The 16,476-nt window shown below is 53.2% G+C and overlaps 1 protein-coding gene across 8 annotated transcripts in view; it reads left to right on the top strand.

Moving 5' to 3' along the window:
• Window positions 1–16,476, top strand: part of EHMT1 (euchromatic histone lysine methyltransferase 1) — a 110,610-nt gene that overhangs the window by 89,061 nt on the left and 5,073 nt on the right. For all 8 annotated transcript variants that reach the window (XM_075559726.1, XM_075559721.1, XM_075559725.1 and 5 more), the window contains 8 exons: window positions 565–687; window positions 5,844–5,945; window positions 6,271–6,375; window positions 13,489–13,643; window positions 13,976–14,143; window positions 14,231–14,375; window positions 14,565–14,642; window positions 15,326–15,441. In XM_075559726.1, coding sequence (XP_075415841.1) covers window positions 565–687; window positions 5,844–5,945; window positions 6,271–6,375; window positions 13,489–13,643; window positions 13,976–14,143; window positions 14,231–14,375; window positions 14,565–14,642; window positions 15,326–15,441 — 992 coding nt within the window. The remainder of the gene's footprint in view (window positions 1–564; window positions 688–5,843; window positions 5,946–6,270; window positions 6,376–13,488; window positions 13,644–13,975; window positions 14,144–14,230; window positions 14,376–14,564; window positions 14,643–15,325; window positions 15,442–16,476) is intronic.

Genomic DNA, 16,476 nt, shown 5'->3' with positions numbered 1-16,476 from the left:
GGTATGTGGCCAAGAACATGGGTGGCTCCAGGAGGGGAGAAGACCCAAGCATATGGCCATGAAGCCATGGGTCCCCCACCCAGGGGCTGCTGAGGAACAAGGCTGTCCTATGGTGGGCATTACAGGAGGGGCACAGTGCTCCAACAGAGGACTCAGGTGGCTCTGTTTCAATGCACTCTGACCCCCAAGAAGCTGTTCTGAGAATTATGATGATGTGGGAAGTGGGAGCGTGGGCCTGGCACATGGAGGCTGTGGGGCAGCAGAGGCAGAGGGCGGGGGGAAGTCGGGGAGACAGGCATGTGGGAGTGAGGCTCAGTGGGAGTGGAAGGTGTATGTGAGGTATAGTGGAGACGGAAGGCATAGGGGCCGACGTAGGGGAACAGCAGGGTGTGGAGGGGGCGGAGGTGCTGAGGTTGGTGTGTGGCAGATTGTGGGGACCGGTGCCAGCTTTCTGCTTTGGGGGCCCACTCTGATATTGAAGATGCTCTCAGTTGGGCAGCTGGGTTCCTAGATGAGGGGAGATGAGAGACCCAGCAGGAAAGACACCGCTGTTCCCTGTCGCAGGCGGGCGCCAACATCGACACCTGCTCTGAGGACCAGCGGACCCCGCTGATGGAGGCTGCGGAGAACAACCACCTGGACGCAGTCAAGTACCTCATCAAGGCAGGGGCGCTCATGGACCCCAAGGTGCGTCTGCACTGCAGCAGGCCCTGTAGTGACCTTGGGGCATGCGCTCGGTCAGGTGTCCTTAGTGGGGGTTGGGGGTGGGTGGGGAGCAGGACTCAGCTTTCACGGAGCAGCCGGCCCATGGCAGCTGCAGTGTGTGCAGGCGCTCAGCACAAAGGTGGCAGGGGGGCTCCCCAAGAACAGGCCCTTAGGGTTTCTGTGCAGGATGAATAGACAGACACGCATCCCATGGCCACTTGGGGCCAGAACCTGCTCAGCCCAGTCGCCGTGGGTGCGGCTGTGAGCAGGGTGTGTCCGCAGGCAAGGCTGGGGCCGAGCATCCAGACCAGGCCTGGGGTTGCACCGGCCTCACCTCTCCTTCAGTGAAGCCTTTTGTCCAATTTCAGAAGCTAGCCAGAGTTCATGCAGAGTCCCCACTGAGCAGTGGGAGAGACCGCTCTTGCCTGTTGGCCTCCTGTGTTCTGTCCTGTCCTGTCCCGACCCCCCACCCCAGCTCCACCAGGCTACCTGCACCCCATCCCTATGTCAACTCCCCTGCCCCCACCCCCCATTGTCACCCCCCACCCCGGCTACTTGGCCCCCATACCCCAGTATCAACTCCCAGTCCCTCTCTGTGACCATCTTGGAGGTGCAGATGGAGCATTTCTGTGTGGTCTGAGCAGACTTGCCCAGAGCACCTTGTGGACCTGTGGGAGACCTCACACTGCACCCCAAGGCAGCCACCAGCACCTCCCACCAGTGCTGACTGCCAATGGACTTTTTGTATGCTAATTTGCCGCACAAAGAGTTTTTGTGTTTTTTTCTTTTTGAAAGGAGTTTTAAAGTTTACTGTTTTAAAACAATTTTATTGGCACAGAATCCACGTATCATGCAATTCAATAGTTCAATCATATCAAGAAGGGTTGTATAATTACTATTATAATCAATTTTAGAACATTTTATTCTTGTACTAATTGCTATCAGCTCCCCATTTCCTCCCAACTTCCTCCCCTGCCACACCCCCAAGAACCCACTAATCCACTTATTATCTGTGTAGGTTTTCCTATCCTGAATATCATGTACAGAAAGGCTTAAGAAAAAAATAGAGCAACAACAAATTACAAACAAAATAAAAACCTCAATGGAAAAGAAAGCAGAAGATATTAAAAAGTAGAACAAATTTAAGATGAGTTGAAAGGTAGATCAGATAATTCTGCCCTAACCTACTTTTCAGTGCACTCTGCATGATAGCGAGGCGTCACATCCCGGAGGCTTAGTCCAGGTGCACTTCCCCTTCCCTTTTAAAACTGAAACAACTGCTAGATGCGGGTCAAATCAAATGTAACTAAAACATTCTCTTTATTTTCTTAAGTTTGCGTGAAATTTTCTTATATGTGTAATCACTGAATATCTGTGGTTTTCCTGGGTCTACTGGTGTACTCCTGTTTTTCCTTTGCTTTTATAAGAACCCAGCGAGAAATAACCATTCTTTTGCCCTGCACACCACAAGCACTGTTCCCAGGGGATGCAGGCAGGCCTCACGTTACAGAAGTCCTGCATGCAGGTAGCGCCTGCTGCCCTTAGTGCAGAACTTGAACCTCCTTCTGTCCCCACCAAGCGGCGGAGCCACCCAGAATGGTTACAGTCTGGGAGGTTCCCAAAAGGAGCCCCGCACAGCCTGCCCCTTCAGGAGCCTGCCCCTTCAGGAGTAGGGTCGCCTGCCCTCTTTGGGTCCTCCTGTACCGTGCTGTCAATCTGCCCTCACAGTGACCCAACTGACTCCTGCTGATAAACAATTCTTCATCACAATCACCTTCTCTGCTGCATGTGCAGATTTAAAATCATTGAAAATTACAGCGAGCCCCTTCCTGCTCTGAAGGTGGGTGGGTGGGGGAGTAAGAACCACCAGCACCTGTCCCGACATTTCTTCCAATTCTTGAAGTCACAGAGATGGACTTAATTTTCAGCCTGGGACTATCCTGTTGAAGCCCATGGCCGTCAAGTTCATTTCCACTCGAAGCAACGCTCTAGACTCTCTGCAGCTGTCGCTCTGTGTGGGAACAGATGGCCTGTCTTTCCCCCCCTATGGGGGCCTTTCATGGAACAGAGGGACGTGTAGGTCGCACAGACAGGTGTTGGTCCTTTTCGGTGCAATGCTATCTCTTCACCCAATACTTTCATCTCACTTCCAAAATCTTCCTCACTTTAAGTTTTTTTTTAAGTTTGGCTTTGTATATGATGTAGCATCATGATCAGTTTAACTAGGTTTTTCTTTTATTTTGTCAGGTGAAATAAGTAATTTATTAATATAAATTTTTTTCCTGAACATTAAACTTTTAATCACCTCTATATATATCCTATCCTTTATAAATAGCCTTAAAAGAATATTTCAATTCATAAAGGCTTTCTGAATTATTCAGGGTATTAAAATGTTTTCTTTCTTTTTCATTTTGGTTCATTACTTTAAAAATAAATACTAATCAGATGTAGATAACCTGTACGATTGATTATAATTCTGTATTAGATATGATTCATGTGAGTAGTATCTGTAGTCTGTTTGTTTTTATTGTAATGGTAGGAATGATCGCAGCTTGTGTTTGTACAGGATTAATTTTGCGTGCCTCCTTACAGTAGAATAACCCTATTGCCTTCCAGTTGCTAGAGACAGGATGAAACTTCTTTGGGATTCCTAAAGCTGCAGGTCTCTTTGGGGACAGACAGCAGCATCTTTCAGACTTGAACTGCCAGGCCTGTAGTCCGCAGCTCAGCACCTAACTCACTGTGTCGTCAGGGTTACTTTAGATATTTGTTACCAGATAGCAGGTGCACACTAACGTCTGGTGGGTCTTCCACCAGTGGTACCAGGGAAGAAAGCCAGTCACAGTACTGGACCATGCTGGTAGGAAGAAGGCCAAAACGATGGGGTCATCCCACATAGGCACACAACCTTTGATGATCAATATAACTTTGCAAACCAGGAACGGAGGGACAGTGCCCAACATCGTAACAGTCCTTCCTGGAAAGTCACACTCCGTTGTGAAAGGTGAGAAGCATCCCCTCAGAGCAAGAGCAGCACAGGTTGTCCACTTTCACCACTTCTACTCGGCAGGGCAGGAAAACACAGAGGAAGGATAGACCTAATAGCCCCCAAAAGTCCGCAGAAGGAAGCCGTGAGAGCTGGTGACCAGAGTCGGCCAAGGTGGATACAAGACCACACCACACCAGCAGTGAACCAGCTAAAGAAGGAAACCCTCCCCTTTGTAACATTATCTAAAAGAGTAAAGTACCTGGGGCGGTCGTGCCAGCGTGCAGCACCCCTGACGACAGGAATGAAGGCCTGACCAAAGGAAAGACACGCTCATGAATTGCAAGGCTTCATCTCGTCAGGACGCAAGGATGTAAGTGATCTGCAGAGTGGATACAAACCTAGTAGTAACCTTTAGTGCATGGATGGAACGGCCAGCACTCCGGTGGCTCCCCAACCTCTAAAAGCCTCAGAGACTCCAGATCCAATCAACTCTTCCACGACCGCGAGGGTGTTACTTAGACTACTCCAGCTTACTTCCATTTCCGTCCCAGCAACAGACTGGGGCAGCACATCTGAGACACTACCACCCTGACCCAGCAACCACTGGGAGATCTCCCCCACTCCCAAAAGAAAGAAATGGAAAGGTCATTCATTCCTCTCATTTCTATGGAGTTACAAGAGAGTTTGAATGAAGAGCTAAAACAATTTTGGACAATAAAAAGTAGGTGTGGGCTCACTGCTGTTTCCCGATTTTCAGACAAGTCACAACTGTGTGATGTAATCCTGGGATAGAGTTGAAAGTCAGAAATAAACCCAGTGGTCTGTACTCTGGCTTTTGGCCTTCAGCCGGGCTCCTGAGCCCTTTGAGTGGGTAGACAACGTTCTCTAAGAGAAGGGCTCGTACCGACTAGCTCCCACTGCCATTGACTGGGAGCACACAGCAGAGCTGAGTGTCTTCAGAGAGGTGGCCTGCTTGAAAGGAACCACATAGGGCTTCTAGAACTGGGGAATGCCCTGCCTGGTCCATCCCCAGTGTGACTGAGCAAGTTGGCAGATGAGATGTGCTGGAAGAATGTCGGCTGGAAGGGAAGACCCCGCAGCAGAAATGGTTGCGTCAGAAAAACACTGTCCGGCGGGCCCAACATGTCAGTCGAGTCCCACAAAAAGTTCGGTAAGAAAGAAAGCCCGAAGAACTCCTGATTGTAACATCTCTAAATTCTATGAAAGATGCCAGTCCACAGACCCTAGAAGTTCAGCAACCCCCAAGCAGGATACGTTCCAAGAAGATCGACGTGCCTGCCGTCATCTCTGACGTGTAGGGTGCTGCTTCCTTGGGCAGAGCCTCCCTGCAAGCCCCTCTCTCCACCTTGGCTGGGACCACCCTTGCTCAGGCCCACCTGTGCGTCCACCAGGGACGTCTTGTGGGTCCACCATTCTGTCCTTAGATGTTGGGCAGTTTGCCAGTGTCTGACATCCACCCATGTGCACCTCTCACATAGCGGAGAATGCTTGCAAACAGCACAGCCTTTAACCCCATCACCGCGGGATGGCCACCGTTTTGGGATTGGGGATGTGGACCTGTCTTGAGCAGGGTAGATGTGTCAGTAAGTCATGGAGGTGGTGATGGGTGTCAGGATGTGCATCAAAGCGGGGACCTCTGTTGTGCAGGTGAGGGGGAGAAGGGCAAGAGTCAGGAATGGTACAGAAAAGGCCCAGGTGTGCGTCTATGGTGACCTTACCTCCCCGTCATTGGGCAGGTGCATGTGAGGCTGGATCTTTGCCCTGGGGCCCCAGACATTGGCAGTGCTCTCTGGAGATGGTCTCACATGTGGCCACTGTCCTTGAGGCAGAGTGAGCTGGCATGCAGCAAGGCAGTGCTGTGTGTCTGCACTGCAGGTATGATCTCCCAGAACGTGTCCTCTGCCCTCAAACTGGTGTGGCTCAAGGGCAGCTGCCAATGAATCACAAGCACCTTAGGGTGAAAGGTCTCTGGGTGTTGCTGGGGCATGCCAAGGGGGATCAGGAGCCAGGTAGTAGACAAGCAGGGGTGCATTCTGGACTCAGGGCACTGGTGCAAGGTCCAGCGAGTGAGGCCACCAGGGCCACATGGAGCTCCTGCTTCTGGGACTCAGGCTCATCTGTGTTGCAGGATGCTGAGGGCTCCACGTGTTTGCACCTGGCTGCCAAGAAAGGTCATTATGACGTGGTCCAGTACCTGCTGTCCAATGGACAGATGGATGTCAACTGTCAGGTGAGGTGATGCCCCCCTGGAGAGCTATCCTAGACTGTGCCTGTCCCCACTGCTCTAGAGGCTTCGTTGTACTACGAGTGAAGCTCCGTTCCCAGCCTGCTGCCCCTACTCCCTCCTCCGGCCTCCTTGTCCCTGGCTCCCTGCCTTCGGCTTCCAACCCTCTGCTCCTGGCCCACTGAAGAGCTTGATACCAGGACGGTTGGCTTTCGGCCTGGGTAGGGCCAGTGGGCCGGGAGCTGCAGGGGGAGCTCACAGCAGGGTGCTCTGCGTGACGCAGTGGCTCCAGCTCCTGTAGCCCTGATCTGTGTCCTCCTCATGCCATTAGGACGATGGAGGCTGGACGCCAATGATCTGGGCCACCGAGTACAAACACGTCGACCTGGTGAAGCTGCTGCTCTCCAAGGGCTCCGACATCAACATCCGAGATAATGTGAGTCCACTGGGGCCTCCGGAGGCCGACGGCCTGGTGGCGCCAACCAGGCTCCAACAAGACCTAGGGCTGCCTGCTTCCCTCAGCCTTCCTGGCAGCTTTGTGTCCATGGTTGCTAGAAGGGAGTTAAGAACGGGCTGCAGTGGGCGGAGGCCCCGACTCTTCTCCCCACAGCCGCTCCCTGGGGAGACCGAGAGACGCAGGATTGCACACAGCTGTGTGTGTGTGAAGTGGTCTTCTGCCCTGAACCTATGACACCACAGACGGATGTCTGTGCCTCGAGGGTCAGATGTGGGGCCACAGAGAAGGGCTCCCCCAACTGCCTCCTATAGGGCAGGACTCCTCGACTCTTTCCAGGGTGAGGCCACAGCATCGCACCCTGCTGCTTTCCCCACAGAAGGGTTTGGGGGCGGTCCTCAGGTGACTCGGGATGTGGGGCAGGGGTCATAAGCAACCATGGCAACCCCCTGGCCAGGAAAGTATTGGAGGAGTCTGGCTCATAACTGAGCAGTCACCCCCAAGCCCAGGAACGGCCCGAGGAGTTGACAAGGCATCGAGTACTGAGCGGCTGGGATGTGCGCAGATGCCTCCCCAGGAGAGAAGATGGCATTTCTGCAAATCCCTGGGACCCGAGGGACAAAACGAGACAGAGAAAGGTCATGATGGTCTTCCTACTCCCACCACAGCACTCGCTCAACACTGAAGCACCACTGAATGGAGGGTGACACCACCCCCCTTCCCAGCAGGCTCTGCCTCTCAAACACTGGGCCTGGCTGACCTGTCCCAGTGCCTCCCAGGCTGGCCATCCAAAGCTACCTAGACTGCTCCCCTGTCCCCTCACAGAGCTTCATCCTGTATTGGGATGGTGGGACAGTTTTTGAGATCCTGGGTGAGATTTAAAGGGAGGATGAGGGAACCATGGTCACTGGTCTGCACTGGGAAGAAGTCCGTCATGAGCCCGAGCTTGCCTTGCTGACCTCTCTGCCTGCACATCCTGGAAGTCTCCTCATGAAGGGATGCTTGCAGGCCTGTGTCCCAGGGTACCTCTGTGTGCTGGGCAGGTTCACCTGCAGCTGCCTGCACTTGTTGCCAGGTCAGAAGTCCTTCCATGACGTGAGAGCGGAGCTTGGAGGAGAGAAGAGCCGGTGGCTCTGACTGGGGTTGGGGACCGTACTGTACGTGTTACCTTATTTTACTTCAACGCTGTTTGGATTCAGGTGGCATCCTGCACCCATCAGACGTGCGCAGACCCGTTGCCACAGTCTGGGTAGTGAGCCTGGGTGTTAACATCGTGTCTGGAAGCCTGCTGCCTTCACTGTGGGTCTGCTTGCGCCTCTGGGTTCACATTGATGAAACCACATCAGGCATTGTCTTCTCCTCTGTGCTCTGGCCGCGCTCGTCAGCACAGTTCCCTCTGAGAGTCCTCTCTCCGTGCTTGTGTGGGCTCCCCTTGGCGCTGGGGCTTGGTTTGGTTGTCGATGGATCACAGCTGAAGTAGCCTGTATCTGTTGATCAGTTTTAAACTTACAGATAAAGTTGCTCTGAATGGAGGTGGTGATGTTAGGTTCCGTTGGTCCATTCCACCCCACAGCAATGCCAAGTGCAGAGGAAAATCACCGCCTGGTAATTCGCCGAGTTAAGAAGCAGTGCTAGGTTTAAGCCCACTGTTGCAGCTTCAGTGTCAGTCCGTCTTTCTCTTTCTCACTGACCCTCTTTCAAGCAGGGTGTCCTCCAGGGACTGCTGATAGCATGTCCAAAGTCTCACCATTCTGCCATCGAAGCAGTAGTTTGGCTGTACTTGTAAGACGATGTGTTTGTTCTTCATCGGTGTGAGCATGGTTACTGGTCTTTGCCAGTGCCATAGTTCAAGCACACCCGTTCTTATTCATGCCCCAGCTTCCCTGTGCATGGCATGAGTTGGTTTAGTTCAGTTCAACGCTCTGCTTTTAACCCTTTAAAAGAGGCCCGGTGTGCCCTGCTCTTTGAGCGTTGCTTTTTGGGACATTGATGGTGAGCTTGAGTGAAATGAAATCCTTGACAATTTATATATTTTCTCTAATTATTATCGCACTGCATATTGGTCCGATTATAAGGATTTTATTTTATTGCTTTATGTTGAGGTAGAATCCATACTAGACTGAAGGTTTTAGTCTTTGATTTTCATCTGTAAATCCTGTGAGGTCTCTTCACTTTTAGCAAGCAAGGTTGTGTTCTCTGTGTATCACAGTTTGTTAGTGAGCCTTCTTCCAGTCCTGATAGCAACACCGTTACAGTCCAGCTCCTCGGAATGTTTTGCCCAGCACTCAAGTTAAAGACGCAAAGTAAAAGGATCCAACCCTGGTGCACACTTTTCCTGATTTTAAACCACTCCACACCCCGTGTTCTGTTGGAATGACTGCCTCTGTGGGCCAGTGCTGCATGAGTACAGTGATGTGTGCTGAAACGCTGATTCACCCGGGGTTGTCCATGGCTGTTGATGATCCCTATAGCCGAACATCTGTGTATCGTCAGTAACACAGACATCTGTCAGTGTTCTCTGCAGACAAGATCCACTTGGCATCAGTAATGATAACCCTTTGCAATGTCCTCTTCTGAATCTGGCTTGAATTTCTGCAGTTCCCTCTAGTACTGCCACAGCTGTGTTTGAAATGGTTTCATCCTAATTCGACGAGTTGCTATGAGTGATAGTGTTCCGTGCCTGTTGCACCGATTACATCGCCTTTGTTTTGAATGAGCACAGATAAGGATCTCTTCAGTGGGATGGCCAGGTCCCTGACTCTGAGTTTCTTGGCATAGACAGACGGCTTCCAGCACCACAAAAGGTTTTGGAGCTTTTCCATTGTTTTCCCGCCTTCCCGGAGCTGTGCTTGTTACTAGTGCCTTCAGGACATCAGGAACCTCTTCCACACTGTCTGAGGTGTTTTTATCACGTACCTCCTGAAATGCTGGATCATTTCTTTTTTGGCAGTGACTCCATGAATTCCTTCGATGCTTCCTACCTCGTTCACTATTTTGTCCGTAGAATCCTTCGAGAATCTAGCATGAGGCCCGAGTTTTTCCTTCAGTTCTTTCAGCTTGAGGATTGTAGAGGCTCTTCTTCCCATTTGGTTTTCCGACTATAGGTCTCGGCACATTACATGACCTAGTCTTCTGAGCTGCCCTCTAGAATCTTCTGTTGAGCGGTTTCCTTCATCTCTTGCATTCGCTTTAGCTGCTAGACCTTCAAGAACAAATGTCAGAGTCTCCTGTGAACTTCATCTTGACGCTTTCTTTCCTTGTCTTTCCAATGGCCGCATGTTTCTTCATGGTGCTGCGTGTGATAACAGCTCACAACTCAGTCCGGTCTTTGTGCATTCTTGGTCAATGTGAGGAGTCTGTGCTTAAGAGGCTCTCAATGCATGTGAGATATACTCCAGGTATTCTTTGGTTCTTGCTGACTTGTTTTGACTTTGTCAAAAGCTTGAACGTGCATTTGTGCAATTGGTGGTCCTTTCAGTGGCCAGGCCTGGCCTTATTCGGAGGGATGATGGAGCTGCTTCTCATCTCTTTCTCCCAAGGCAGCCAGGTGATTTCTGTGTCTTCTGTCAGACAAGGGCCACATGAGTAGTCACCATTTCTGTGGTTGAAAGAACGTACTCACCATGAAGAAGTTGTTGGTCTCCTATCACATGATGTATTGGTCCTCTAGCTAGGTGATCTACATGTAATCTAGCATGCATAAAATTCTATCATGTCATCTCCAGTGTCATTTCTCTCAGTAAGGCCTAGTGTCTCGCTACCTATGGTTTGCCTGTTTTTAACTTTGCCAGTTCAATTGCCAATAATTATCCATGCATTTAATTGCATGTTTAATTGATTTTTAGACTGTAGACATTAGTAAAAATCATCAGTGTCTTCACCTTTGGCGTGCACAGTAGGTGGTGTGTCCATTTGAGTAATGGCATTCCTCAGAGGCCTGCGGATAGGACCCAGTCACTGAGAGCGTCGTGCTTCAGGGTGGCATCCCTGTGTCATAGTGGACTGTGACCCACTTTGACTTGGTGCGTTTTGCTTATGGCGTGGGTGGGCCCCCTGTGTGAGGTTACTCTTTCTTTCTCCAGTGGCCTTTGCACTAGGAGTCCGTGTCTGGATGTTTGACTCTGCATCAGTTTCACTCAGTCCTGATTACTGAGCTTTGTTATCAGTGTTCACACCCCGTGTAGCCCCGAGCCTTTCTGTAGTCCATGTCCATCTCTCGGAGGGCTTCGTAATGTCTGAGGAAACATTCCCTTGTCTTCCAATTCCCACGGACTTTCTCAAGCCCTTCGTACATCTAGAAATGTCCTGGCCTCTCCCCTGCCACACACACACCTTGTTTAGACGGGCAGTTAGTGTTCCTTCTGCCTCTCTGACCCCTTGGGTGGTTCTGCCCCTGTTGAGCCCTTCTGTGTACCTCACACTGTCTCTACTCCACCTCTAGACCTTGAGGATATTTGGGGGCGGTTGTGAGCGTCCCCGAGTCCCGCGCTCTCTGCCCCTGTGGAGAGGGACGCTGCCCTTCTGGGTGCTGCTTTCTCCTCAGGCCCCTGCAAGCCTCTCCCTTGACCTTGATCCCGAACAGCTCATGATGGTCCCTGGTGGTGCTGTTTTTGTGCTGGTGGCTGGGAGAGCTTGTTGGGTTTAGAGTTTTTATCAAATGAGGACATTGTCAATCAAGTCTTCAAAATGTTGTTTCTGCCCCTTTCAGGTGCTCCAGCTGCACACAGCTCATGGGTGCACCGCTCGTATTTTAGAATAAAGCTTCCACTCCTTATCTTGAAACAGCGAACTCTTGTTGCCATGTCTTCTGCTGACGTCTAGTGTTTCTCCTACCATGCGTGTCTCATCTGCCGATAATCTCATCCATTGGAGGGCAGCGCAGTTTGATTCTTTTTAATAGAGTCATTGCTGGTTTCGATTGCAAATGTATTCAGTACAGTTTTGGTACCTTGTTTATTTCTCCCCTCACCCAATTCTGTTATCTCAGTTGCTTTTGATAGCGTGTTCTCTCTCCTCAGCATGAGTCGCATTTTCCTGATACTTCCTTTGCCTGGTGTCCTTCTCTTCGATGCCCAGACGTTGTGAATTTTACCCGGAAACTTCACGTCTTGTAAAATGTTCTTGACCTAAAGACCTAGTGCCATGGCTTTTCAAAAAAAAAAATGTTCTTGACCTTTGTTCAAAGACATAATTAAGTTCCTTGAAAACGGTTCGTTTTTTGTTTGTTTGTTTTTTTCTCGCTGGTCCGAGGGGTGCAGGGCTCCTTCACTCTCCTGAGAACGTTTCTGTGCTCCGTGGCTGTACACCAACTGGGCAGACCAAGCACACTCTCCGTTCTGTCTGTGGGCTCCCCTAGCTCCTCCCCAGACCTCTTGGGGCTGGGTCTCCTGGGGCTGCTGCTGGGCGCTGTCTGGGACCCCTCACACAAGGTTCCTCCTCGCTGTCCCAGCAGTACACCACTGCCAAAGAGCCGCGCCCCTCCTCGGCTGCCCTTGAAGGGAGGCCAGGCCCACAGTGGACTGGGAAACCATGGTCCGCAATGAGAGTCACTCTGGTGGAAACCACAGAGGAGGGCCCTGGGGAGCGCAGAGCAGAGTGCTCTGTGCACAGAGGGCCAGCACCCATGGCAAGATCCAGCCCATGCTGGGACTGTGGATTTTTGCCGTGGCGGCAGAAGAGATTGAACGCTTCAGAGGAGAGGGTGGGAAGGCCACATGGCACAGGTGGACAATGCTGGTGGGGGTTGTGGACAGGAGGCAGACTTCCGGAAGCCCTTTGATGATGATGGGATGGGGGGAGCATCCATCCAGGGCTGTCTGTGACCCCTGAGTACCAAAACACCCCCTCTCCCACCAAGGGCTTCTTGTCCCCGAAGGAGTCCCGGGAAGGCTCCTCTGAAGCCCAGCTGTGTCAGCTAGGGTCTGAGGGCTGGGCAGGCAGGAGCCAGGGCTGGAGCTGGAATGGGCTGTTGAGCCCCCACAGGTGCTTCAGAAAGGTCTGGACAAAATCACTCACTTTCAAGTCAATCTGCAGGAGAAAGACAGAGTTTCCTGTTCCCTTAAAGCAATGGTTCTCAACCTGTGGGTCGCGAGCCCTTTGGGGGTCGAACGATCCTTTCACAGGGGTCGCCCGAAACATAACAGCAGCAAAATGACAGTGATGAAGTAGTAACGAAAATAATTTTATGGTTGGGGGTTCACCCCACATGAAGAACTGTGTTAAAGGGTTGCAGCATGAGGAAAGTTGAGAACCACTGCCTTAAAAAGAGTAACAGTCCGGGCATCTGCAGGGGCAGCTCTCCCTGTCCTCTAGGGGGCGCCGTGAGCTGCACGGACCCGCTCGGTGGCAGTGAGAACAGATGTGTACTGCTAAGTAGGTGTCGGATGCCTTAGAGAATCCGTTAGAGAGAGTCCCATGGCTGCCTCATGGGGGCTGGTCCTACACAGTGCCCACAGCCGCCAGCGCCTTCAAGGCCACTGCAGAGAGGCTGTGCTCACCAGCACTTGCTGTCACCCATGGCCACAGCCAGCAGACTGAGGGCTTGTCGTCTATTCTTAGGGAGACCTGCTGGTGTGTGAGATCACCGCTTTCAGCATCCACAGTGACAGACAAGGAGTAGTTTGATTTTATAAACGCAAAACTTTAATTAAATTTGTCTTTACAGACCTTAGACAGTAATTATCCTGTGCTGTGATTATAACTCTCATAAAACGTATATCGTTTGCAGAGCTAGAAGAAGTCTCTTGAGACATTCTGGTAACTGTGTGGGGTCAGGTGGTCTATGCTGGATAACTTGGGTTTTCTGTTTTAAAAATATCCTCTACTGGACTTGGAGCCCTGGTAGCGCAGTGGATTAAGTGTCCTGCTAACCACTAGGTGAGCCATTCAGAACCGCTAGCTGCTCAGCGGGAGTCCATGATGCTGTTCGCGTCTAGATCAGCTGCCTTGGGAACCCACCAGTGCCTCTCTGCTCTGCGCTACAGAGTCGCTATGAGTGGCGTGGGTACCCCAGCGCAGTGCTGCCGTCATGAGGACAACATCCTGGGTCAGAGAGGGAGGCGGCGGATGCCCTCACTCATGGCAACCTCTGTCTAGGAGGAGAACATCTGCCTGCACTGGGCTGCGTTTTCAGGCTGCGTGGACATTGCGGAGATCCTGCTGGCCGCCAAGTGCGACCTGCATGCCGTCAACATCCACGGAGACTCGCCACTGCACATTGCTGCCCGGGAGAACCGCTACGACTGTGTCGTGTATGTGAGGCCTTGGGGGGCGGGTTCTGAGGGGTCCTGACTGTCTGAGGGAGATCTTTTCTAAGGCTGGTGGAGCATTTCTTGTGTGAAGGTAGCAGCTGTGTTTCTGGTTCAGGGAGGTCATTTCAGCAATCCTCACACATCCATGCCCGCTCTGCAAGTGGACCCCGTGCTCACCCTCTTCACCAGAGTGGGCAGGCCATAGGCATCGTGTCTTCTTACCCTCCCTCCTGCTCAGGGAATGTGTTTCTGGTGTCCAGTGGGCTGGTACCTTGCCTCTCTGCCCAGGGCGGATGTGTGTGCCGTCCTCATGGCCTCCACATGTCTTTCAGCCTCTTCCTCTCTCGGGACTCTGACGTCACCTTAAAGAACAAGGAGGGGGAGACACCACTGCAGTGCGCCAGCCTCAACTCCCAGGTGTGGACCGCCCTGCAGATGAGCAAGGCCCTGCGGGACTCGGCACCCAGTCAGCCCGCCCCAGCAGGGCGGACAGTGAGCAGGTCAGCAGCATGCCCAGAGCATGGGCGGCAGATCCTGGTGGAGCCTTTCTCTCTCTGGCCCTGCAGTAGCCCCCTGTGCTCTCACAGGGACATTGCTCGGGGCTACGAGCGCGTGCCCATCCCGTGTGTCAACGCGGTGGACAGCGAGCCGGGCCCTAGCAACTACAAGTACGTGTCCCAGAACTGCGTCACGTCGCCCATGAGCATTGACCGGAGCATCACCCACCTGCAGGTCCGGGGACTCCCAGCCCACACGGCCACCTGGGCCACTTGAAGGATCATGGGCATCCTGCGGTCTGAGGAGGGAGGAGGGCTTTGGCATGAGGGAGAGGCCTGGGGGCTGGGTGTTCCCGGGCATGGCCGGGCCCTGGACATAGGGATGTTGGTGCCCCACTCCAACTGGGTCCCCCTTTCCCCTCAGTATTGCGTGTGCATCGATGACTGCTCCTCCAGCAATTGCATGTGTGGCCAGCTCAGCATGCGCTGCTGGTATGACAAGGTGAGCCGGCCGGGGGGTGGGGTGTGTGTGTGTGTGTGTGTGTGTGTGTGTGTGTGTGTGTGTGTGTACCATGTCCGAGCAGCAGACCCACAGGGAGGGAGAAAGTGTGTCATAAGACCTGGCTTTGTGCTTGTTGTGTGGAGCTGCCCGAGGGGCTGCAAGGTAAGGGGGATGGACACCACAGCCCATAGAGAAGGAAGCTGCCAGGCAGGGTGGCTCTAAAGAGGGGGTGCTGGGCAGCAGCAGCTTCGGCCCCAGCAGATCAGGGAGCCACCAGAAACCAAAAGCCATGTGCTCCATGGTTCTCATGCGCTGGCATCTCTGGGGTTGGGGTGAGGAGCGTGGCTCCCTGCACTCGGCTGAGAGGTGCTCCGGTGTCTGCTGGCAGGGCGGCCCAGGGACCTGCCAAGTTTGCAAGATGGAAAGGCCATGAGCTGTGTCTGGGTGGCAATGAGGGGCAGCAATCTCAGCGGGCACCCAGAAGAGGGAGTCCTCCAAGGGGTCTGGGAAGGCCGGCGGGGGGTGGTCAGCTGCTCTGGGTATCCACTTGGAGGCTTTCCCCTTGGGCGCAGGCCCGGGCACTGCTCTAGCGGGAAGTGGTGTTTGGCTGTCTACCCGGGCCATGCTGAGTGCTGTGCTCCGTCCGAGTGGCGGCCAGCAGCTCTGACCACGAGTCTCCTCAGGACGGCCGCCTCCTGCCGGAGTTCAACATGGCTGAGCCGCCCCTGATCTTCGAGTGCAACCACGCCTGTACCTGCTGGAGGAGCTGCCGAAACAGGGTCGTGCAGAATGGTCTCAGGTGGGGCCCCCTCAGGTAGCACCCCTCCAGACCCCTGTGGGACCTGGGCTCCCAAGTTGGAAAATGGCTGGTTCCTGTAGAGCTCCTCTCTTCCCAGGCCCCCGCGTGTCTGTGTAGGCAGGAAGCTAGTGTGTTTATCTGGCATGTGCCCGTAGGCCTCTGTGTGCGTGCGTGAGTACGTGTGTACGCTTGCTGGTCTGTTATGTTCATATGTGTCTGCACACCTGTCTCCCTGTGCGTGGGTGCTTGTCCCTGTGCACCTGCCTGTGTGAGTGCTCAGAGAAGTGGTGTACCTCTAACTTTTTCCTCTGGAGTCACAGCACCCATTTTAAATGACCAAAACAACCACCGCCAGCCAATTGGATGTAGACCCGATGCTGTAGGCATGAGAAGACGTGAGAGAAGTAACGGCCTGGGTCCTGTAAGCTAGAAAGCAGACGTGAACTTAGTGAGGGACCAAGCGTGTGCTAGTGAGTTCACACGCAGAGCAACGCTGGCGGGGCCTGCTGGCATCCTATGTCCTCTGCGGGGGCCCTCCTTTCTCGGGCAGGGCTTGTTGTGATGCCTCTAACCGGCTTGGGCCTGCTGGCATGGCCATGCCCTCTGTGGACTACCTGGCACCTGCAGCCCAAGGTCTGTTCTCATTGTTTGCTGCGGGCGGGCCCACGCAGAGCCGAGACGTTAGGGGAGTTGGTTTCTGCCCACCATAAGTAACCGGAGGGGACAGGGCTGGCATATACACTACCCGCCCACCCTGTTTCCATCGGCCAGTCCACCCACCGCCCCTTCAAAGCTGCTGTGCCCAGGGATTGGCCAAACCTTGGTGCGCCTGCCTGTCCCTCACTACATGTGTTCATGAACGTCTGCACAGCTGCCAAGGAGAGGTGGGCCCACAGTTCCGGGGCGTCTCTGTCCTCACGAGGTGTGCTGGCCCTAAGCACCACTCCCTCACCGCACCCTACTGTGAGCAGAGGTCTGAGGCAGGGGGTGCACCCAGGGGACGTCCCACATGCATAGTGCCTGTTTCTTTTCCCT

The sequence above is a fragment of the Tenrec ecaudatus genome, chromosome 10 (assembly GCF_050624435.1).
Source record: "Tenrec ecaudatus isolate mTenEca1 chromosome 10, mTenEca1.hap1, whole genome shotgun sequence".
In the NCBI taxonomy this organism is placed as follows: Eukaryota; Metazoa; Chordata; class Mammalia; order Afrosoricida; family Tenrecidae; genus Tenrec; species Tenrec ecaudatus.
This window is presented reverse-complemented; position numbering and strand designations above follow the sequence as displayed.